Source organism: Suillus paluster (assembly GCF_016628075.1).
Source record: "Suillus paluster strain FC165 chromosome Unknown EDB91scaffold_13, whole genome shotgun sequence".
Classification (NCBI taxonomy): Eukaryota; Fungi; Basidiomycota; class Agaricomycetes; order Boletales; family Suillaceae; genus Suillus; species Suillus paluster.
Window position 1 is genome coordinate 290593 of NW_024537573.1, and position 22141 is coordinate 312733.

Sequence of the window (22141 nt, forward strand, 5' to 3'; positions counted from 1 at the left end):
TGGAGCTGGCTGGCCCTTTGGAATTCATCTGAGATGCCGATAGACCGGAAGCGAAAGCGTAAACAGCTTCTCCAGCACATGCACTTCGTAGATAGTGACAAGGCAATGAGGTGAACCCTTGGCAGGGTGCAAAAAATAGGGGTCATGTACTGCAAGATCTTTTTACTAGCGTGCCTTGAGTCTAAATGTTATGTGATGACTGCACTGCAAGAAGCGACTGGTGACTAAATGTCCGGCGTGAAGATAAGGGTTGTGTTAGCTTACAAGCAACCCTAATTCCGCTGTATCAACCACGACAGGGTTGATCTGACCGTCCAGTCATTCATGTATAGAACCCCACAGTCTTGTAGTGGAAAAGCGTAGGGTGCGAAAGGGGAGCGAGCTGTATAACAAGGCTGTTGGTAATAGCATGGAGTTGCGGAATGGACTGTAGCCTGTTAAGCTCTTCCGAGATGCCCAGCGTTTGAATTCATACCACAATTATGAGTGGCTGTGTCGGCGCTCTATCCCCTCCCCGAGCGCTTGACGTTGGCCTTTTGTTTTTTGATATTCCCGCATTGAGCTAGCGACGGGAGAACACGACGTCGATAGGCTCCTCGCAAAATTTTCACCGACTGCCCGTGCCCGCGGTCTCGAATTCTCGCCGCTCGGTAGCTAAAGAAGGGAAGATCGAGTACTGCATGCACTTGATAAAGAACTTGAGCCAGAAATACCAGAATGCGAACATGCACGTACCGTACCATCTCGGCAAAGTCTGAAAATCATAACCTGCATCATCATGCCGAGCCTGCTAGAGCTACTGCAACATAGAGGCAGTTGCGTCAGTCACTGATATTGATGATACCCATCCCAGATAATACTTACAAAGGCTTGCGATGAACATGAATGCATCCTTTCTGTTAGTCCGCATCCACTCTCGGGATCGATAGTTCGATGGTGCCACGGTCCGGTTCAGTTCGGTTCAGAGGGAGTTGCACGAGAACGGAGAACTGAACCTAGGTTCAGAGTCGACGAACCCAAACCAAACCTTTGCGAACGGTTCAAAGCGGTCCGATTCCGGTTTTGGGGGGTTCGAACGCGAACCGAATCGCATTTTGGTAGTAGCGAGCAAAAACGGGCGTTATGATGTATAGGGTGTAGCGGGAGGTGTGACTGAGGGCGGTGGGCAACACGAGGCTCGCTGCAGGCAACGAGAGGTAGCGTACAGTGGCGTACGTGGCAGCAGGCGGTAACTGAGTCCGGTGGCAGCAGACAGTATGAGAAATCACATAGCCCTATCCTCGTAGCTCCCACCATCACTAGCAAAAGCCCCTGCGTAGCTCTCGTTTGGCTTTTCCTTCCTCAAATAAAAGCGCTCGTCAAGAGGTTGAAATCCCTTGGAAGTGGAGGATTTCCCGTTTTTCAAATGATAGTGGCGAGTTTCGAGCAATTCGACAAGAGAGCGTGGGAGGTGGAATGGAATGGCATGTCCGCAAAGACCAGCGGGGTCGGACAAGTGGGTTTTCTGGATGCTACCTGATCGTTCTAGTATGCGATTTTATTCAAAGCAACGCCGGAAATCAATGAGACGTACCTAACTTAAATGGCGTCCATTGGAGTGTGCTGGTTGAGGTTCATCTTCGTCTTCGACCTGAAAGCAATCAATGTGTTAGCAACTTCATACGAGATAGTGGTACATACCTTTTGTTAGACCGAGCGGGTTGAGGCTCATCTTCATCTTTGACCCAGAAGCAATCAATGTGGGGTCGAAAAAAGAACTACAAAGGACCTCCCCATTGGCATTAATGTTTAAGGTGTGTTGGTGGCATGAGATCCAGCAGCGGTGAGGGACGGTTGGGCCGGAAATGGCGTGCCCATGTATTGTAGAGTGTTGCACGAGCGGGGGACGGAGGAGACGAGATTGAGTGCATGCGCTCAAGTCCGTCCACCTGTCTGCACAATGTGAGTTGAATAACGCGAGCTGAGGTGTAGATGTAAACAATATATACCTTCTAAAAACGCACGTGCAATGAAGAACGTCTTTCCGTCTCGATCTTCGCCAAAAGGTATCAGCTGCTGGGTTCGCGTAGTGAGAAGTATCTTGCTGATATGAAGCCGGGCGAGCTTCTGGCATTAAAATGTTGACGTCGGGGACGTCGATGTCGAATATTTTGCATATGGATAGGCATCGGTGTGATGTTTTGTTCAAGAGGGAGTGACGCGAACCAGTGGATGGCAGAACTAGTGAAGAGTGGAAATAATCTTGCTGTAAAAATTGCAGCCCTTCTGGTGCGAAGAAGGACCGTTTGTAAGTCATAGTGCATCATGGCTCGGCGCCCCTTTCGCGTTATAATTTCTGACCTATTTCGATTTTCCAACCGAGTTAGAAGGTGATTGTGGTGAACGGTGGGTTCCCTTTCTTGCATGTTATGAGCGCAAGTAATCATGAAGGATTGACCGTATTCGGAATTTTATACGCGTCAATCTCAACTACTTTCCCTTGGTACTCTCCGCACGTTCTACATAGCGTTCAGCAAAGCCACAACTGTTTGTAAGTCCATCTTTGGCTGTCACCGTTCTCGTACTGCTGATTGGACTATGTTGGTCCACAAAGTTACTCACGAATGTCTGTCATACTTGACCACTGGAGCAGTGACTGCGCTATCAAGGTTTGTGTTCTACCGAGTATCGCTAATCGACATACCGAAGGCCGACCATACTTGCGATACAACTCCACCCGCAAAGGCACCTACCCTGCCTGCCACCATATTGGAAAATAAATGTTCATCTGTATGGTCTTCCACTCAGAATATCACCGTCTGGCACGGTGGCTCGAGCCTGAACACAGATTATCACACCTTCCCCGGGGTCGACCTCACCCTCCATGGTGCGCGTAAGAATGGATTGAAGCTGAACGCAGCTAGTATACTTATGGTTCGTCATGAGCACAATCATTATGCTCATCTCACCTCTATTGCCCCCTGATCTCGGGCTATCAACTTGTTTAGGCGCTACTTATGTCGTGACTACGCCATACATATGCTTCTCGAATAACGATACTGTCACATACATCCACTTCACTTCCTGTTGTTTTGGCCTGCTGTTCAATATCTCATTGTTCGCTTCTTCTTGTCGATCCAGTGAAATTATATTCAACTGTGCGACGATAATAAAATCCAGTGATCGCCTGTTGCAGGGTCTATCTGTTCGAAGTTCAGCGTGTCTTCCCAGACTTTCATGTGCATGACTTGATTCCCCCACGCAGCCTGGGCGTGTTGTTCGGACGAGCATTGTCAGTCGTGTCCGTCGTCATACCGGTCCGTTGAAAAATACTTATATCCTCAAGCTCGCAGTCTACTTGCTCCTAGAAGTAAGAATGAACCGTGATCACTTGACGAGCGCGAGTCTACATTGTACAAAACAAAACACGATAGAATGATATCTGAAAAAGGGTGTTGAAACCCCACACAGTCTGCAACGCTCAGCAGTTGAAGCTGGAGTGCTCGGTATAGTACATAGCAGTATGGGAAGGAGCATTGAAACTTTGAAAGCAGGAAACAGCACTCAGCAGTTGAAGCTGGCGTGCTCGGTATCGTATACAACATGAACGCATAGCATGGGAGAAGCATCAAAAGCAGGACACTTGGCCCTGAGCGCCATCTATTTCTTTGTGAGCAGTTCCTTCGCTGCACTGCTAGTAAGCTTCGAGTTCCGGGTTCAAATCAAGGCGAGAGACGCACACATGCGATTTTCAAGGATGAACTCGAGAATCTTCGTCTTCAGCTCCTCTTTCTTATGGCCACGATCAGTAATTTCCCTCGCGACTTTCTCCACAGTGATAGCCGTAGGAGATTTCATGTAATAGTCCACGGCAGACTTCATGAACCCCAGTTCATCGTCCGAGTCATGCCGGAGAAAGGCGGAATATTCGAGGACCAAAATGGTAGCTGCTATGCGTTATTAAAGTGTAGCTGGCCATGCGGTCAGAAACTAACCAATGCCAATCCGAATGATTCCGTTTGCAGTGGTGAACCATGTTCCATTGCCAGCCTATTGCACACTCTCAATAACGGTAAGGATCATTGTGGAGAAACAAACCCACCAAAGGCTGAAGAATAGATGAAAGGTTTGCTGTCCAGGTGGGAGTCTAGTCATTGAAATAGCATTAGCATCGGAACCATTTCAAACAGAACACTTGCTGTCTGTTACACAGTAATACCGGAAGTATGAGGTGGCATTCTTGGAATTATCAATGCCGAGACTTACATTCTGTTTGTTCAACAATTATAATTGATCAACCATGAGGTAATGACACTGTTCAAATGACTTACAAACTATTCGGGAGTTAAAACGAGATGATTATCAGTATGTGGCACAGCCAATGCTAGTGGATTGGACATACAAGCTGTATAAAATCGACGAAATTGAGTGTGTTAGTGTACCAATGGTGCATAACAAGAAGGGAATAACATACACCCTGTGAACACATAATGAGTAGAAGAATAGAAATTACATGACTAGAATCTGTAGCGATTGAAAAAGGACTGACATGCTAGAAAGAAAGAGTGAATCAGAAAAATGAACAATCAATGAGCTGTGACACAGCACTCACATTCTGTACAGCAGATGAGCAGGATGAGTGAATATGGAAAAAAAGTTATAACAAAAGGATACTCAACAAACTATGGATCATGTGAGTGATGAAGGGTTGGAATGTCTGAGGACACTTACATCAGGCTATTACAGTCATTGAAGATCATGATCTTCAGTATCATGTATCAACACAAGACATGATCATTAAAGATACCTACCATCTATGAAAGAATGAGCAGCAGCAAGATATCAGGATGGTCAGTGTAGGTTCCAGAAGAGAGACCATCAAGGAACTTACTCGCTGTCAACAGAGCAGGAGAAGCAAGGGATCAGGATCATCAGCATGGGATGAGGAGCAGAAACCATCAAGGCACTTACTTGCTGTCAACAGGCCAGGAGCAGCAAGGGATCAGGATCATCAGCATGGGATGAGGAGCAGAAACCATCAAGGCACTTACTTGCTGTCAACAGGCCAGGAGCAGCAAGGGATCAGGATCATCAGCATGGGATGAGGAGCAGAAACCATCAAGGCACTTACATGCTGTCAACAGGCCAGGAGCAGCAAGGGATCAGGATCATCAGCATGGGATGAGGAGCAGAAACCATCAAGACACTTACAAACTGTCAACAGGCCAGGAGCAGCAAGGGATCAGGATCATCAGCATGGGATGAGGAGCAGAAACCATCAAGGCACTTACGTACTGTCAACAGGCCAGGAGCAGCAAGGGATCAGGATCATCAGCATGGGATGAGGAGTAGAAACCATCAAGGCACTTACATGCTGTCAACAGGCCAGGAGCAGCAAGGGATCAGGATCATCAGCATGGGATGAGGAGCAGAAACCATCAAGGCACTCACAAGCTGTCAACAGGCCAGGAGCAGCAAGGGATCAGGATCATCAGCATGGGATGAGGAGCAGAAACCATCAAGGCACTTACGTACTGTCAACAGGCCAGGAGCAGCAAGGGATCAGGATCATCAGCATGGGATGAGGAGCAGAAACCATCAAGGCACTTACTTGCTGTCAACAGGCCAGGAGCAGCAAGGGATCAGGATCATCAGCATGGGATGAGGAGCAGAAACCATCAAGGCACTTACGTACTGTCAACAGGCCAGGAGCAGCAAGGGATCAGGATCATCAGCATGGGATGAGGAGCAGAAACCATCAAGGCACTTACTTGCTGTCAACAGGCCAGGAGCAGCAAGGGATCAGGATCATCAGCATGGGATGAGGAGCAGAAACCATCAAGGCACTTACATGCTGTCAACAGGCCAGGAGCAGCAAGGGATCAGGATCATCAGCATGGGATGAGGAGCAGAAACCATCAAGGCACTTACTTGCTGTCAACAGGCCAGGAGCAGCAAGGGATCAGGATCATCAGCATGGGATGAGGAGCAGAAACCATCAAGGCACTTACGTACTGTCAACAGGCCAGGAGCAGCAAGGGATCAGGATCATCAGCATGGGATGAGGAGCAGAAACCATCAAGGCACTTACTTGCTGTCAACAGGCCAGGAGCAGCAAGGGATCAGGATCATCAGCATGGGATGAGGAGCAGAAACCATCAAGGCACTTACATGCTGTCAACAGGCCAGGAGCAGCAAGGGATCAGGATCATCAGCATGGGATGAGGAGCAGAAACCATCAAGGCACTTACATGTTGTCAACAGGCCAGGAGTAGCAAGGGATCAGAATCATCAGCATGAGATGAGGAGCAGAAACCAGCAACTTACCACCTATCATCATAAGACAACTACAATCAAAGATATGATATCAGTATGTTTACTGTCTTGATAGTTTCATATTCACCATTGATTAGCACCATCAAGAAGCCACCATGATGTTGAACCAATAGTAATCTTACATAAAGATGCAAAAACCACTTAGCAAGGTCCAATTGGTATGCTTCATGATCTGTTGGAAGTGGTAACAATTGCCGATGCGCCCGATCAACAAGTCCCCTGATGATGTTGAAACACATGCAGGTGGACTTGCAACTTTGTAACTCACCCAACAGCACACTTGATACAAAGTTCCAGGTTTGACTGTTGTGTTGACACGAGGCACAACTGTAATTCTTCGTCATCCAATGCAAAAGCAGTGCGTTCTACCAAAGTATCACAGTTTGTATTTGGCTCGTCCATATCTGGGTCAGTGACTCATTTTGACTTTCACTAGATAAATCAATCAGAACCACTCACTCTCCAAGTATACTTCTGCCTTAGGGCGGGCAAGGTTATTAAGGCGACGTAACTCAACACAGACCCGTGTCTTGTTGATCAATTCTTTGACACACTTGGGAATCCTCTTCAGGTACTCTTCGTCTGATAGCCCAATGAATTCATTCTCCAGTTCTCCCAATGCCACTGGATGGAGAGCATCACATTTGGTAAATACTGCGATTATGGGAACTGAAGCATTGTTATGTAGTCTGAGCACAATGAGGGACACTGGAGTCACACGCTCACCATTCCCAGTATTGCACTCGGAGAAAAACTTCTCCTCCGACCGTTGGAATGTTCGAGAATGGTCGTCCATTGGAAAACAATACCTGTATGACAGCAATGAACGAGCACGGAATGCAGGAGGGGGTCACTTACCAAATAGCATGCAGTCGCTCCTCCAATTTCGTCGCATTTGCGCGTTCTGAGATAAATTTCTTCATCTCCTCGAATTCTTTTTCAGAGCCCGCTTCGAAACCGCACGAGTCGTGAAAGACAAAACCAGGATTGCTTTTGAACACCATCTCGTTTGTGATCTCGTGATTTCCACGCTGAGCATCCATCAGCGCATGCATGCTCATAGGGCAGATAGTGCACACACCAATCTCGAGCCTTCTACGACGGCAGCATCGATCTACTCACAAGTGATCAGCGCTCGATGCACGCATGCTATAGAACATACCGCACCTTGCGTCCTTTGGCATCGTAAATCTCTGGCTTGTCCGTGGTGTTGCAGACCTTCTGAAGAATGGTAGTTTTGCCTGCGTTCGCTCTTCCTACGATCAGAACTCGGAAGCGCCCAAATGTCTCTCTGAGGTTCTGAGGGTCGATTTTGGGTGCCATCTGGAGAGCTTGATTGAGAGCGAAATTGGTCGTGCAAGTAGTGGGAGTGACACGGAACGAGATCGCAGCGAGGTACAGCAGCGAACGAACACGAAGCAAGGGCTCCTATGACTCGCGTCATAACAGTTACAAACGGCGTCTATTTCCCTGGACACTCGAATCTACACTTGCACCGAGACGAAGTTCTCCGTAGATGCACCAATTCTCAACCATTCAATTTTTCGTGCAATAAAGCACAGAATTCAAGTACACGACAACGACTCTGAGTTATAAGATCGTTGATACAGAGATAAGCTATAATGTATGATCAGATTATGACCGAAATGACAGAATTTCCGTCTTCCCTACCTGCCTGCCTGAAAAGAAGCGATATAAATCTCTGTAAAGGTGCGGGCGCTCAAGCTCTTTCAGATGATCGGTCCTTAAGTCGTCTGGGAGCGCAAGAGTATCTCAGGGTATCCGTCCCACTCTCGAACAGGAGAGATCTCGTGGTGCTCGACATATTCTGCATGTCTGTTCTCTCCCTGGTAGATGGTACTGCTTGGTGTGAACACAGAGGCAGCACAGGCGTGTTGGAGCAGTAGGTGATGCACGTATTGTTGACCTCGGACATCGGCTACGCTAGTCGGTGATGAGAGAAAGGCCGATGTGATAGGCCCCGGTAGCTTGTGGGATTCATAGCTCGGGCCAGGTTTGGTTGGATGAGTTGGGCTGCTCATCCAAGGGTGCATAAAGATATGTTCTTGTCAAGTATCAGTGAACACGTACCGTCCACTCAGATTCGGAGGGCTGGCGTGCGTTTTGCTAAATCACGACAAAAACCACCCTTGAATCCTGGGCTGAGCAGGATGAACAAAGCTTCCTGATGTAGCATCAAATTGCGGTTCTACGTGCTACTGTTTCGCCTTCAATTATTCCCGCCCTGGTGCCAATTATGATGAATGATGTCGTTCAGGCTGACTGCTCCTCACACGCCAGAGGTATATCTTGTGGCATAGCGAACTTCCTGATGACTTTCGACGGGCGCACTGAGATCATGTTGCGTCAACGATCGTGATGTGAGTGATGAAGTGCATGGCCTGGGGCTGATATTGCGAACTAAAACATCTACAGCTCCACGTAGTTCGAGTCCCGTGCGAAATAACAAGCTTTGGCAATGATACGGTAAGTGTACGGACCCGCGGTGCGCGCCAAGACTTACTAGGATTTGAAACAAAAAAATCGTGGCTCTGTTCTTTGGATCCAGTCATTCGTGGAACGTCGACAGAATTGCGGGACATAGTGCTGGGTGCTGGGTGCATAGTACGGAGCGAGATAATGTCCCCTGGTGTCAAACCTCCGCCTGGGGGTGCCTATACCAATTTCGCGAATATCTAACGCCCTGGCTAATAAACTAGGCGAAGTGATTGTTGTATCCGTCTGTAGCCTTCTGCGAGAAGTAGGGGTTTACCAATTGCCTGCGGCAGTCGGAGAGGAAGAGACTGCGTGTGGAATGGAAAGAAGCAACCCGAGTTGAAATCATCGAGGTGCTCATTCGCTATATGTTGACCCTGGGTGGAGTAAGATAGTATTGAGGTCAATAGGGAGACATGACGTACTTCTGACTGCGAGTGCAACCAGCCGTTGGTGACTACCATGTGCACGAAGGGCGAACGCCAAATCTACCCGATGGAGCGGCGGTGTGGCAAGAGTAGTGTTACAAGTAAAACCTCCCTCTGCAGATTAGCTTGTCTAACCGTTGAAGGTTTGCGTTCGAGCCACGGATCGGTTCGTTTCGAATTCTAAATTCAGCGGGAGAGCCTCTCCAAAAGTGAATGGACGATGTGGTGGGTATCGGTAAAACAAAAAGAAACACCAAACGCAAAGCGAAGTAGTATAGTCGTCGGACCTCATCAGACAGTCGCGAGGGCTTATATACCTACTTGCAGGTTTGGCCTTTCCAGGGAGCGAGGAGTTGAATCCAGGAGGACAATGATATCCTAGCTTCAATCAGTACAGTTGAAATGAGAAACTTGAACTACGGCTCACTTTCGGACGTATCGTAAGCTTAACCGAGGACAGGATCTCCGAGGCTACTTGATCATGGCTCAGTTACACGGCGTCCATGTTGCAATATTTTGGGTCCATGTCCAAGGATCAGTACCAACGTCAATTTCTCTCCCTTGCTGTGACAATTGCAGCCCTTCTGGTGCGAAGAAGGACTCGGTTGCAAGATGCCCTTTCTTGCTGTAAAAGCTGCTTCTATGTATTAGGTCCTCGTGGGCTAATCGAGGGTCCCCAATCAGATCTGAGGAGAGCAGATTAGCAAGTAGCGGCCCACCTGGTACGAAGAAGGCTAAAGTGGAGGTAAGTATACAGGGACCCAGGGAACGGAAGCAGGGAACGAACCGTCCACTGAGTCGGTACAGGCTTGAGCCCCTCGCGTACAACGGTCGTTTCCAAAGAATGCAAAAAGCATGCAGCCTTGGCGGTCTAGGAAATCGGTACTTAAATATGGCTGTGGTGATGTTGGTTGGATCGGTTCAGACAAGTGATGACACCTCTTAACCAAGGGCCATGGAAGGGGGTCTGACATGATTGACCTGTAAAATCTGGATCTGAAGTGAGTCAAATGACTAGACAGTCAGGACGTAACTCGTTAGAAGCTTGAACGCTTGCAAATTGGTACTTGCAAGTTGGTGCTAGCAATAAATTCTGATTATCACTGGCATCATTACCAATAGTCTATGTCATGATAAAACATCAGTGATAATCAGAATCTGGCTGTAAGTGTTTGACTTGAACTGATGAATCGAGTTGAACCGTCAGCCTTGCCGCAGTAAGTTAAATCGGGAACAGGGCGCTTTTCCGAAATTCCCACAGCGCTCATGCATCAGGCGCCCATAGCTCTTGACTGCAGCATCACCTTCGAGTTACTCAACGTCCAGAGTCCTAGACATGTCCCATACCACTAGCATCCACCCACGAAGCTCCGTAACCTCCATAACCACCGTCCCCAACATCGCACCTCGCCCAGCACCACCAAAACCAGGCCTTCCGACGCACTCAACCCCAACCTAAACTTGCAGTGTGGACGCAGAAAACCACCATCACCCAGCATCCGAGTCCTGAAGCGGAATCCGAGTGAGATGACTTGGAGAACGTTTCTGACGAGAGCGCCGGTGATGCCCACAACAATGAGGATAATACGGATGAGGATGCAGACGCGCCTCGGGTGGTACAGTGAGTGGACGCAGAAGATGAAGATACTGAAGCTCTAGCAGAAGAAGAAACGGATACAGATAAAGACGATGATATTAATGTCATTCCATCTGCAAAATCTTCCCGAGAACTGGTTCGCTCTCGTTTTCTTCGTCGATGATGCAGGCTATACTAACTTATACGTTTATCCGCAAGCGGTCTCTCGAGGACGGTATGTGTTCGATCCTCACATCCGAGCTCGTCTCAGAGGAACTGAATTATCCTCGTGTCCAGATCTATCATCTCTACCCCTAGGAATGCTCCGCAAAGCCCAGCACACCCTTCTCAAACTCGCTGCTCTCACCGATTCAGAATCCGAGTCCCTGTCTGACACATCAGAAGATGCATATTCAAGCGAAGGAAGACGAACACCTACGATCAACCACCAGCAAAGGTAAATCCAAAGAAACCCCAGAAATCGGAAAATGCTCCAGAACAGGCAAAGACCTCGCCAAAAGATCATGCGAACACCCGTGAGTATGTCCAACCCAACCCCTCACCCGCCCACCACTCATCAACATCCCACCCCAGACCCACTGAAATAACCTCCAAACGACCCGTCAGCAGTCGAAGAACAATGACAGACTCCCAAACACCCGTACGTCCCACCCACCCCTCCCACCACGCACGCAGAAACTCATCCATGATCCAGCAACCCACATTCTCCCCCAGCACCGATACACCTTCCTCTCAACTCCCAACTAAAACGAACTGTCAACCCCCCGCTCCAACCTCAAACGCGCGCGCAAACTCTCCTGCTCTCCTACGCGTGAAGTGGGGAGATTGGAGCTGGCTGTGAAGAGAGATGAGAGCGCTGTTGATAGAGAGATAAGTGGGAGACGGTGGAGATGGATGTGCTGGGGAAGGTGGAGAGGGAGAAAAGGTAGTGGGGTGGTGGATGAAATCGTGTAAGAGCCTTTTCCTCCTTGTCGTCTGAGTCTTTCGTCCTGACCTAATCTCATCTCATCTTGATTCAGCCGAGAAATAGGAGTTACTGATAAACCCTCATTATGAGGAGATCGCATCGAGCGGGGGGGAAGCACCCTGTCAAGAAAGCCATCGAGAATAATCAAAAGAAAAGCAGTCAAAAAGAGTCGATCGTGTCCGTTTCCTGTGAGTGGGGAAAGTACTAGTTCTGGTGATAGCAACTTCCCTGCACGATTCGCTTTGAATGAAGAAAGCAATCCCGATCCCCAAAAACGCAGGAAAGTCGTCTAACATCCAATCAAATCAAATCAGAAAAGTACATGTCATTGTCAATCCTCGATTACCCTGGCATGAACGCGAACGGGTGTATGCTATTGTAAAGGTAATATGACAACTGCTTGTTTTCATCAGCTTCGTCGGGGTTCATGTATGAAGGTCAAAAAAGACCAAATGCCTAGAGAATCAAAAATGTGAAAAACGAGAACGATGATGATGATGAGTGGTATAGGATACAACAACAAATCGAATCAGCTATGCATTCGAAAAGATCGAAGACGAAAAATCTTCCTGCTCGTACAAGGGAAGATACACGCCTAGATGGATATGCGCCAACCGCGACAGTCGCTCTGATAGCAACCGGATCTCATCAGCAAGAGGCTCCATACCCGACGCCAACGCAGAAGGCGGAGGCGTAAGCTGTATCGAAAGACTTGCCGAGGCTCATGACCGAGTCTCGAGATGGAAAAGTGAGCGCCACGACTTGATTGAAAACGACGTCGCGGATCCTATTGCGCAGCATCTTGCTCAGCGGCGAGTTTGGCACGCATGTTCGAATCTGACCAGCGTTCGGCTAGTTTCAGCATACGTTCATCTGGCGCGGAAGCAAGGGACGGCGATACCCCATCAAGCCGTGTGGACGTTCGAGCCTCTTTTGCGCGCATGGCGATCTGCAAAACGATGTCCTGTCTGATCTTGGCCCATTTCTCATTGTCAGAGTCTGACCCTTGATTGAAACAATGGCCGAGATGGGAGGAAGAGATGTCTCTTATTTCCTTCTTGAGCGATGCGAGTTGGGGTTCGCTGACTTTAAGGGTTGGATCGCAAGGGTCTGAGAACACGAGTTGGCGGAATAGAAGAAGGAACATATAGATAGCAGTGGCGTCCGCAGCTTCTCCAGAGAGAACAAGAAGACGAGCGCCATCAAGGTAAGTTGTTTCGGGGTATAAAGGGAGATATGGTATGTTAGATTTCGTCACGCGTGGTAGGGATGAAGCGTGAGATGGGCCGCAAGGTGGATCAAAAACGAGGTCCGTGAGAGCCTTTAGCACGCTCAAATAAATTTGTTGCGTTTGAGGAAGTTGACGATAAATTATGGAGCTGGAAGGAAGAGACGGATGGGGAATGGTATGGGAGGACATGAGGTGGTGGGATGCTGTTTGTATCCATTTCCGGGTGAGGTCTAGTGAGGCACCTGCCCCCTTTCGGCCATTGAAGGCCTTGAGCTCATACTGGCCCGCGGTTTCTATGAGGAAAGGGCGGAGGGTTTGTAATTGGTGGTTCGCAATATCCTAAAGTAGAAAAGACATGAGAGTAAGGTTAGGACGATTGGGAGAGACTTGCCAGTTTCATGAGTTCCAAGATATCTAGGCACACGCGAACGGCCTTGACCGCATCCGCTTTACTACCACTGCATCCAGGGGCGCAAGCCTTGGCTGCTTCGACCATGGCGTCGACGGCGCGATCGCGCATGGGGGCACAGTGGCTTTTGAGGGTTTGACCGATGACGATAAAAAGACCTGAGGGATCGAAGAGTTCAGTGGCGCAGCTCTTGCTGTATCAGTTCCGGATCAAATAGGGATCTAAGATGAGCGGCTTGAGCAGCGTGTTGCTCGATTTGGGTCTGGAGAGTGGCAGGATTGGCGTATGTGCCAGAGATACTGGTAAGTGGCTGGATGACGAACAGCAAAACTTCCAGGAACTCTGTGAGGAGGGGACGGATACGGGAGGGCATACGAAGGGTGAGAGCGCGGCGAGGGGAAGCAGTAAGTAAGGCTGGGTACTTCGGGCATGGGGCCCTGGGAACAGACGCAGAGGAGGTCGTGGGGCTTCCATTGAAGGTCAAAGGAAACGCAGGTGCAAGCCTGTTTCTAGTTCTTGTGCAACGGCGCGCCAATATTTGTCAGAAAGATCGCGTTTTCGTCGACCAGAGGTGGGACGAAACTGGAGACCAGCGTCGAATAGCAAATCATGTCCTATCGAAACTATAAGATATTAAAAGATGAATTAAAATAAATACTGACGAAGTTGTGGATTACGAAGGATAGAGTCAAGATCGAGTTCTTTGAGGGTATGACGATTGATAAGGGGATGCATGGAGGGTATATGAGGAGATGAAAGGTCTACTGGAGGGTGTACGGGTAGAGGTGAACAGTGGGGGTCGATATTGAGTGGACGAGAGTCTGCCTTTCTAAAGGAACGCCATGGAGTAAGAGGGGATGAAGGAGTCCTAGCAGAACGTCTATGAGTTTTGAAAGATGGTAGGTTATCGGTATCGACTCTGGGGCGCTTATGGGCTCTTTCAGTGGCGGTTGGAGTCATTGGGGAATCGGGGGAGGTTGGAGATGGCTCTGATGGCCATACGGCACGTGCAGCATGAGTTGATATTGAAGGAGGTTGACGAGGAGCGTTGAGAGAAGGTTGGTCGACTAGCATGCAGTCCTCATTTGAAGATTCCTGACATTCATCATCGGAGTCAGACTTGAGTTTTCGTTTTCTACTGCAGTTGAGTTGATGACCCAAATCGCCCATATGAGAGAATATGAAAAGCTGGTTAAAAAGATAAAAGGGATAGAAAAGGGATGTGGTTGGTTTTATAAGTAACAACGCGACTCAGGGCGAACACATGGAATGTGCCATGACGGCTACTTACCTGACGTACGCCGCGCGGTAGAATTGGAACTTTGGCTTGCAGGCTGCTTACCACGCTGTCGAGGGTAAAAAGTTTCAAGTTAGATCAAAATTGACAAGAGTCCTTTTTATTATGTTCACATGGTTCTTAAAATTATTAGCCAAGAGGGTACCAAGTGTACCTACTACTACCATCACGCATCTCACTGGCCGTTCTCAGGTACATTTGGTTACCTTAGATCACAATCGTCTTATAGATCGAAACCGGACAACTCGTGCTATCAACGTTGATTGGCTTCACAATACCGCACACCACGGATTTATTCCGTACTCTTTGCCTCATTTCCTCTATCTCAGCGCTCGTATTTCTTACGTCGATCCTTCCGGACTTTGTTTTTCGCTGATGCTTTTAGGAGAAACTCCACCCTGCAAATTCATGTCGGACTTTTCTTCAGCGCATCAATCCAACTTTTGACACGGCCAAGGCTCGCCCGAACGGAACCACCCGTGTCTCCTTTCCAAATCAGTATCTTATCTATACACACTAGCACTCGTATGGGATTTCACAACCTTCACAAATGCATATACAGTGGAATGCCGTCCCCCCCTCCAATTCGATCGGCCACTACATATCAATTAATTTCTCCTCCTGCTCCTCATCCTCGCTAGCCTTCTTCGCTTTCCGTCCATAGAATTCTCCAATAATCTTCGGATTTATACGGTTCAACTGCTCCTTCGGGAAAATCCGAAGCAACGACCAAGCCAAGTCAAGTGAATCAAAGATAGTACGAGACTCATAGGGTCCTTGCATAGCCATCAATATCAATATCAATATCATTTCACGGCCCGAAATGACCCACCTTGTCCAACAAACTGACGCTCAAACTTGTCCAGGAACTCTAGCGCAAGTTTGTCTTCTGCAGACAGTGCCTCCTCTCCAACAACAGCCTTCATCGCTGCAGCATCGCGACCGATCGCGTATTTCGCATACTGCACCGTGAAAAAGGCCACTCAGATCATCGCTTCTCCTAATATGAAGGCACGACTCACCAATTGGTTCGAAACGTCACCATGATCCTTCCTCGTAAGCTTCTCGCCAATCGCACTTTTCATAAGACGTGACAGAGATGGCAAAACATTGATAGGAGGGTATATCTGTCTGTTGTGCAACTGCCGATCAACAAAGATCTGGCCCTCGGTGATGTACCCAGTTAAATCGGGAATAGGATGCGTGATGTCTGAACGTTTCGTCAACCAACCAACTTTGAAAATATAAACGTTTGACGTCACCATCGTTTGGCATAGTCAGAATGGGAATTTGAGTAATAGAACCGTTCCGACCCTCCACTCGGCCAGCGCGTTCGTAAATTGTCGACAAGTCGGTGTACATGTAACCGGGGTAGCCACGACGTCCAGGCACTTCTTCCCGAGCGGCAGAAACCTGCACATGAACAGATAAGCCTTTTCCAGAAATTCTCGACAGAAACCAAGAACGCACTTCACGCAAGGCATCCGCATAAGATGACATATCAGTCAAGATGACCAACACGTGTTTCTCCAGCTGGTATGCATAGTATTCTGCCGTTGTGAGTGCAAGACGAGGCGTAATAATACGCTCGATGGTGGGGTCGTTGGCAAGATTAAGGAACAGCGTCACGCGATCGAGACTACCGTTTGACTCAAAGTCTTCTTTGAAGAACCGCGCGGTTTCCATGTTCACACCCATCGCCGCAAACACGACAGAGAAATTGTCTTCATGACCATCGTGAACGTCCTTTGTAGGACGTTTCACAAGTCCGGCTTGACGTACAATCTGGGCAGCGATCTATACAACCTCGATTAGCTCACTTTCAAATTCTCTATGGGATGGTCTTCATATTCACCTCGTTGTGGGGCAAACCAGCAGCAGAGAATATAGGAATCTTTTGTCCACGAGCGATGGAATTCATCGTGTCAATCGTAGAAATCCCAGTTTGGATCATTTCCTCAGGATATATGCGCGAGTATGGGTTGATCGGGCATCCTGAAGCTCCGCTTAATACCAAAAGGTGGCCGAGTGAAGACTGACGCACCATTAATGTCTAGGTAATCCTCTGCAAACACTTTTGGACCCTGATCAATGGGATTTCCAGAACCGTTGAAGATACGACCAAGCATGTCCTCGGCCACAGGTAGTTTCATGCTGCTTCCTGTGAATTCCACATGCGTTGCTTTGACGTCCACCCCTGACGTGCCTTCAAACACCTGAACAATCGCCTTCTTTCCTTGAACTTCCAAAACCTGGCCTCCTCGCTTCGATCCATCGGGTAAAGTTAGCTGTACGATCTCATTGTATGAAGGAAACTGCACGGAAAGTGGTGAGCGCAAGAACGAGCCAAAACGTTTTAAAACGCCGCGTACCTTGACATTGTCAAGCACGACAAGTGGGCTGTAGGGACCCGGTCAGATCAGTTATTAGCTATGACATGGTCAACTCACCCATTGATCGCAGAAACGGTGCGGTAGTCTGAGGGCTCGTCAATAACTGCTCGGCGTCTTGCAATGCTTGAACGCACCAAGGTGTGGTTGGACGCGGTATTCCCGTGTCACTGCAGCTGCATTGATTGCGGCTAGCTCTCCGTCACTCATGCGAGGGTCTGCAACCATGATGCACAGGTGAGGCTGGCGTTGGCGGGCGCAGGCGATTGTACTTTCGGAACCAGTCTGTTGCACCGCAAACCGACTTTCCCACGCATGATCACAGCAACACGCCCCATATTTCAAGTACATACAATAACATTTCAACTCCATCGAGGGTATTCATACGATTATGATCTACATGCATCCGTACACCTCATCAACGTTTTCATCGTTCGGTAATTGCTGAAGACAGCAGTTCCGAGACGCGACTGGCTGCCACCTTTACTTCCATGCTTTCTGAGAACCTGTGACAATGTCAGCTATTTGAGTTCGAGTGAACGAGGGGACAAACCATTCTGTTTCGAGAAGTAGTTCTTCCATAGCTTCATCTGCATCCCAGCCGAGATCCCTGCTTAGAATAAACGTGTAGAGGTACTCTGCCGTGCTTGTCCGGATCTAGTCCACGGTCAGTAACGTCCACAGTGATGTAAAAATATGACCTTTGGATAAGGGTGAGAAAGGAAGTCAATGATTCGCTCCGAGGATGATTTCGAGACCGAGGAAACGATCAGCAGATTGACAGCGCTACATTATTTCTCAGTGAAGCCGAACCGCTATTGGGCAATTAATAAAACTCACATTTTCATGGACTCTTGCACTCGCTGTATGTTCTTCAATCGCAAGACATTTCTCGTCGCGATGTCCAATAATTTCTGAAGTCTGAAAAGGATTGTCAGGTCGTTTGGGTAAGGCAAACCGCAAATAACGCTGACTTTGACGAGCCATTGTCGAGGTCAGACAGGTGAGACAACACGTCCGCTTCCAAAAGCATATTAAAAGTTTGCAAAACAGGTACCACTACCGCGTTCGACGTCGTTCTGCCTTGTGCGCACTCAATGAGGTCATCACATAGTTCGAGCAGACTATAGTCAGAATCGCCCGGGACCAATAGAAGACCCTGCGCAAAGGAAACGAGACTCGAAGATGCTGGTCGATGCTAGTGGCGCCGTCAGAGATGCGAAATAATAAAAGTGTAAACGAGACGGACCGTGCTTCCAGTTCTAGCTCCTACACTGTGTATAAGACCGGTCAGTAGGGATCGTCTGTACTCCCGTACGCGGAGCAGTTCCACGGCTTTTGGAAATAGCCATTCCCCAACACTCCAGCTGGTCATAGCGTCTGTGGCGTCACTGTTCGCGATGAGATACATAGGTGCGAGAAAAAACCAGTCTTTAGTGACCCACTTGAGAAACAGTTCCATCATGAGTTCTGAACCCTTGATACGCCATTCCTCTTGATGAGGAACGCTCGGGAGAGGGATGCGAAGCAATCGCAATAAACACTGTCCCGCCGTTTGACGTACGTTGTCCAATCTTTCGACACCCTGACGGAGTATTCTGGCTACTATACTGTGATACCTCTCAGCAGGCAAGTAACTCGCAAATTCAGGTATGCTTGCGGAAACACGAAAAAGATCTTCGAGCATCGATGCTAGACCTTGAATGCACGCCATCCGTACCCACGAGCCAACGTCACCACGCTCATCCATCGTGTAGTCATCTAGTCCGCCGTCAAGGGCGTCGAAGGCTCCACACATACTTCCTGCGGTTAGATCTGAGGAGAGATGCTTTCATTTACGTTCGAGCGGAAAAAAAAACACGAACATTCGGTGAGGCGAGGCAGTACATTCGCGATGATCTTGGGTAGTGCTTGGAAGCAATTTCGACGTGCTTCAATACTTGCCATTCTTGCGGGGGACTGCAATGACCGCTTTATTCGGAATGAAACCCTGAAAAAGGGAAAATCTCACATTGGGATTGACACTATCCAACAGACACTTGACTACCTCAGAGAAACCATGCGGATGCGCATTGTAATCAAGAGCTCCTAGAGTATAACTCAGACCTTGCTGTAGGGACTGTGAACCATGGCGAAAGTCCTTGATTAATGTGCTGAGGGAGGCATGTCAGTTAATGTGCTTGAGAAATGTAAGGACAATTAATCTTATCTGTGCACATCTGACGAGCAATCTGTCAAGGAACTCGTCGTGGCCATGGCAGCGGCAGCAGCTTGTTGGACGGAAGAGCTTCTGTGTCGTAGTCCCTGATCTACGATCCTTCTCCAATGGGGTACGGACGATTTTTCTTGAAGCTCCACCTCCTGTAGTGTCAAGCTGCTGGCAATGAGATCGCACGCTGCCGCGAGGACCAGGCTATTGCGTGGTGCCAAAACGACGTCTTGGGGCACAATCACAATCATGGCAAATATCTGATGGGTGATCAGCACGAGGGACGCGCCGAGAATTTCATTCGCACCTTTCGTCGATTGCTCGCATCTTCTTCGCTCCTCTGAGCCCGGTACGCTTCAGAAATACCTGCCAATGCTGCAAGTGCACCATGCACATCAGCTACATCAACGGACCGCAAACACTCCGCCTAAAGCAAAATCAGAAATGACCTTCGTTGAATAGTCAGGTTCCTCGCCATCTTCGAAGCCCACTCAAGCCCTAATGTCTTCAAGTCGAGCTCGCATATCCGGCGCAAGGCCTGAGCACCCAACTCCCTCATCGCAACATCCCAGTGACGCAAAGTGATCGAAATGATGTGTTCGATCAGATATGATCTGTACTCCAGGTGCCTAGAAAAGTTCATTGAATTGACGGTCCATCGCTGTGAAGGGGGGACTTACTCAGCGACCTGTGGAGCAGCGACCGTGAATGCGTTCCGTCGCACGCTCACTGCATAGAAGTCGGTTTTTCTAAGCACATCGATGCCATGTGGGAACAACGCCTGAAACGCATTGCATGAACTTCATCGTAATTTTACCCGAGACAAGCACATCCAATGTGTACCATTCTGCCAACATGTTCTTGGAAGGCCGCACTAGCCGCTCTTCGAATGTGAATTTCCCTGTCGAACAACGCCACAGAAACGAGCCACTGCGCGAGCTCCCGGGCATAGGGAGAGAAGGATTTCGGATCTTGTGCTCTCGCTAAAGCCCAGATTACATAGGCCGCAGCATCCCGTACGTTTGATCCGATGGAGTGGGCCCCCTTACGTATATCGAAGTAGAGAGCCTGATGTCCGTCAACATATGAAACCGGTTAATTCATATTGGCTTTCTCACTTTCGAGAGCCAGGCCAAGAGACTTTTTAGTGCAGCAGGTTCGACCAGGCCTCTGCGTGCCATTTCTGCTGACGCAAGAGAGGCACCATGCCACGTAGCCTCGGCAATGGCAGGGGTGTCGTAAACACTTGCTCCTGCTACAGAATGTATTGAAAAAAGACCAAAAATCGTCTCTAATACTTGAGAGGAGAAATCCGACGGGAGGCGTTCTGAAAGGCGAGCGATGCCTTTGGCTGCTGACCATCGTACCACCGTGTCCTAGATGTTGTGTAACCTGTGTAAATGATGTTCACATGTGACATGCGGAAAAATACCTTGTCCTGGAGGCTCTTGAATAGAGACTCCAAAATCGTGTCGATTTCTTCAGGCACATCGGCGTCCTCATCTATTTTTCCTTCGACAGGCCCGTTGCTGATATCACCATCCAGCCTACGGACTGTGAAGTTGTTGAATAAATGGTCATTCATTCGCGTTGAGCTGTGAGTTGACATTACATGTTAACTTGGACCTAGACACCTTCGGAGGCATCAGACGCAAGGCGACGCGCGAAAGCAATTTCGTGCGATGTTTTCGAACTAGTGTGTTGCTAGCCAAAGTGTCACTCTGTTCTAAGGTATCTGTAATTTCCAAGAATTGTGGCGTAAAAGCCTGGAGCTGTTCGGAGGAACCAGATTTGACCAATTCACAAAGGACTTGCAATACTCCTATAGACTACTTCAGGTGAGCCGCATTTCGGAAGGTAGCAAGTCATCTTACCAGGAGGATATCCGAAGAGCGGAAGACAGTTATTGACCACTCAACGAAAGACGCGAATCGCTGCCTGGTATCCTTGCTTAAAGAAATTCAGGAAATGGAGGCGATCGCGTGCATCGAGCTCACCGTGCATAGAAGCGCGACAAAAGGGTGGCCACTCCTTCACGCTCCAAACCAGCCATATTCAGGCGATCCTTTCCAACGACCTCGATTGCATCCGCTGTTTCGCCGGGACGAGTGGTATCGTCGAATTTCTGTAGGTCGAAAGGTATCCGACAAATGAGAGATAGCCAGAGCAACACGGCATATCGCAATCCCCATTGACTGAGCTCCTTTACTGGCCCTGACGGTAACCGAATGAAATCCAAGGCAATTGAGAGATCGGCCACTTCGTGAGGGAAGAATCTAGCTGCTTGGAATGAATACAGGGGGATATATCATAGCGCATTACTGACTTATTGTCTTATACCCGCGGAATTTGATATAGTTATGAAGCAGATCTGCGAGGCGTTCAACACGGTCACGAGAAGACTGAGCACCTGGGGTATTGACGCAGGTCATTGCATATTTTCTAAGGCATCCAGCGACGGGAAACACGAGGCTTTCAAGATACGGGTCCAACAGATACGACTGCTCTTGATATTCTCCAAACTTTCTTGACCACATCAAGGTGTGCGTCGGCACTGAATATGATGGACGACTTACAATCATCGTTAATTTCCGACTGGACTCGATTTCCGCATCTTCCTCGTCGCGACTGGGCTCTGCGAACAAATCGACTGCTAGCAGGATGTTTTGAGCTGCTACAAACTCGTCATGGCGCTCGAAAGCCGCGAATAGTTTGGTTTCGTGCGTATCTTCATCCATTACCACCGTATCAGCATCAACAAGTTGAAGTAAGTACTAACACTCGAAACTACAAATCGCAAAC

The 22141-nt window shown here is 48.6% G+C and overlaps 7 protein-coding genes across 7 annotated transcripts; 1 reads left to right on the forward strand and 6 right to left on the reverse strand.

Moving 5' to 3' along the window:
• Positions 1–1559: 1559 nt before the first annotated feature.
• On the reverse strand, positions 1560–2443 carry EDB91DRAFT_130804 (uncharacterized protein). The gene has a single exon (XM_041325061.1). The coding sequence runs from the start codon at positions 2294–2296 to the stop codon at positions 1658–1660; it is 639 nt and encodes a 212-aa protein (XP_041179612.1). The 5' UTR covers positions 2297–2443; the 3' UTR covers positions 1560–1657.
• Positions 2444–3597: 1154 nt separating this feature from the next.
• EDB91DRAFT_1119409 (uncharacterized protein) lies at positions 3598–6516 on the reverse strand. Its single transcript, XM_041318145.1, has 26 exons — positions 6383–6516; positions 6231–6326; positions 6151–6153; positions 6071–6073; positions 5991–5993; positions 5911–5913; positions 5831–5833; positions 5751–5753; positions 5671–5673; positions 5591–5593; positions 5511–5513; positions 5431–5433; positions 5351–5353; positions 5271–5273; positions 5191–5193; positions 5111–5113; positions 5031–5033; positions 4951–4953; positions 4871–4873; positions 4592–4594; positions 4529–4531; positions 4493–4496; positions 4082–4126; positions 3975–4029; positions 3720–3926; positions 3598–3665 (listed from the first exon to the last, which is right to left on the reverse strand). Exons 2-26 carry the CDS (start codon positions 6314–6316, stop codon positions 3640–3642), a joined length of 480 nt encoding a protein of 159 aa, XP_041179613.1. The 5' UTR covers positions 6317–6326; positions 6383–6516; the 3' UTR covers positions 3598–3639.
• A 63-nt stretch (positions 6517–6579) lies between these two features.
• On the reverse strand, positions 6580–7638 carry EDB91DRAFT_1049625 (GTP-binding protein; the record flags this gene model as incomplete). Its single annotated transcript, XM_041313475.1, has 5 exons — positions 6580–6719; positions 6775–6984; positions 7042–7124; positions 7174–7400; positions 7483–7638. 5 exons carry the CDS (start codon positions 7636–7638, stop codon positions 6580–6582), a joined length of 816 nt encoding a protein of 271 aa, XP_041179614.1.
• A 3176-nt stretch (positions 7639–10814) lies between these two features.
• Positions 10815–11677, forward strand: EDB91DRAFT_1246051 (uncharacterized protein; the record flags this gene model as incomplete). The annotated part of the gene is made up of 7 exons (XM_041322617.1): positions 10815–10860; positions 10902–10972; positions 11035–11050; positions 11113–11272; positions 11313–11351; positions 11410–11476; positions 11531–11677. 7 exons carry the CDS (start codon positions 10815–10817, stop codon positions 11675–11677), a joined length of 546 nt encoding a protein of 181 aa, XP_041179615.1.
• Positions 11678–12336: 659 nt separating this feature from the next.
• EDB91DRAFT_1236221 (T-complex protein 11-domain-containing protein) lies at positions 12337–14517 on the reverse strand (the record flags this gene model as incomplete). The annotated part of the gene is made up of 7 exons (XM_041321425.1): positions 12337–12501; positions 12533–12608; positions 12646–13373; positions 13426–13632; positions 13744–13910; positions 13935–14057; positions 14106–14517. 7 exons carry the CDS (start codon positions 14515–14517, stop codon positions 12337–12339), a joined length of 1878 nt encoding a protein of 625 aa, XP_041179616.1.
• Positions 14518–15176: 659 nt separating this feature from the next.
• Positions 15177–17443, reverse strand: EDB91DRAFT_1119440 (P-loop containing nucleoside triphosphate hydrolase protein). The gene is made up of 10 exons (XM_041318146.1): positions 17268–17443; positions 17191–17218; positions 17113–17140; positions 16785–17055; positions 16596–16735; positions 16211–16537; positions 16003–16153; positions 15763–15950; positions 15573–15702; positions 15177–15516 (listed from the first exon to the last, which is right to left on the reverse strand). Exons 1-10 carry the CDS (start codon positions 17356–17358, stop codon positions 15338–15340), a joined length of 1533 nt encoding a protein of 510 aa, XP_041179617.1. The 5' UTR covers positions 17359–17443; the 3' UTR covers positions 15177–15337.
• A 7-nt stretch (positions 17444–17450) lies between these two features.
• Positions 17451–22115, reverse strand: EDB91DRAFT_1119455 (TBCD protein). Its single transcript, XM_041318147.1, has 21 exons — positions 21916–22115; positions 21666–21861; positions 21337–21619; positions 21214–21289; positions 20952–21168; positions 20772–20893; positions 20458–20715; positions 20183–20407; positions 20020–20120; positions 19815–19968; positions 19647–19766; positions 19340–19599; positions 19142–19280; positions 18996–19089; positions 18576–18945; positions 18380–18521; positions 18105–18328; positions 17971–18051; positions 17832–17916; positions 17684–17787; positions 17451–17636 (listed from the first exon to the last, which is right to left on the reverse strand). Exons 1-21 carry the CDS (start codon positions 22075–22077, stop codon positions 17558–17560), a joined length of 3492 nt encoding a protein of 1163 aa, XP_041179618.1. The 5' UTR covers positions 22078–22115; the 3' UTR covers positions 17451–17557.
• Positions 22116–22141: the final 26 nt, after the last annotated feature.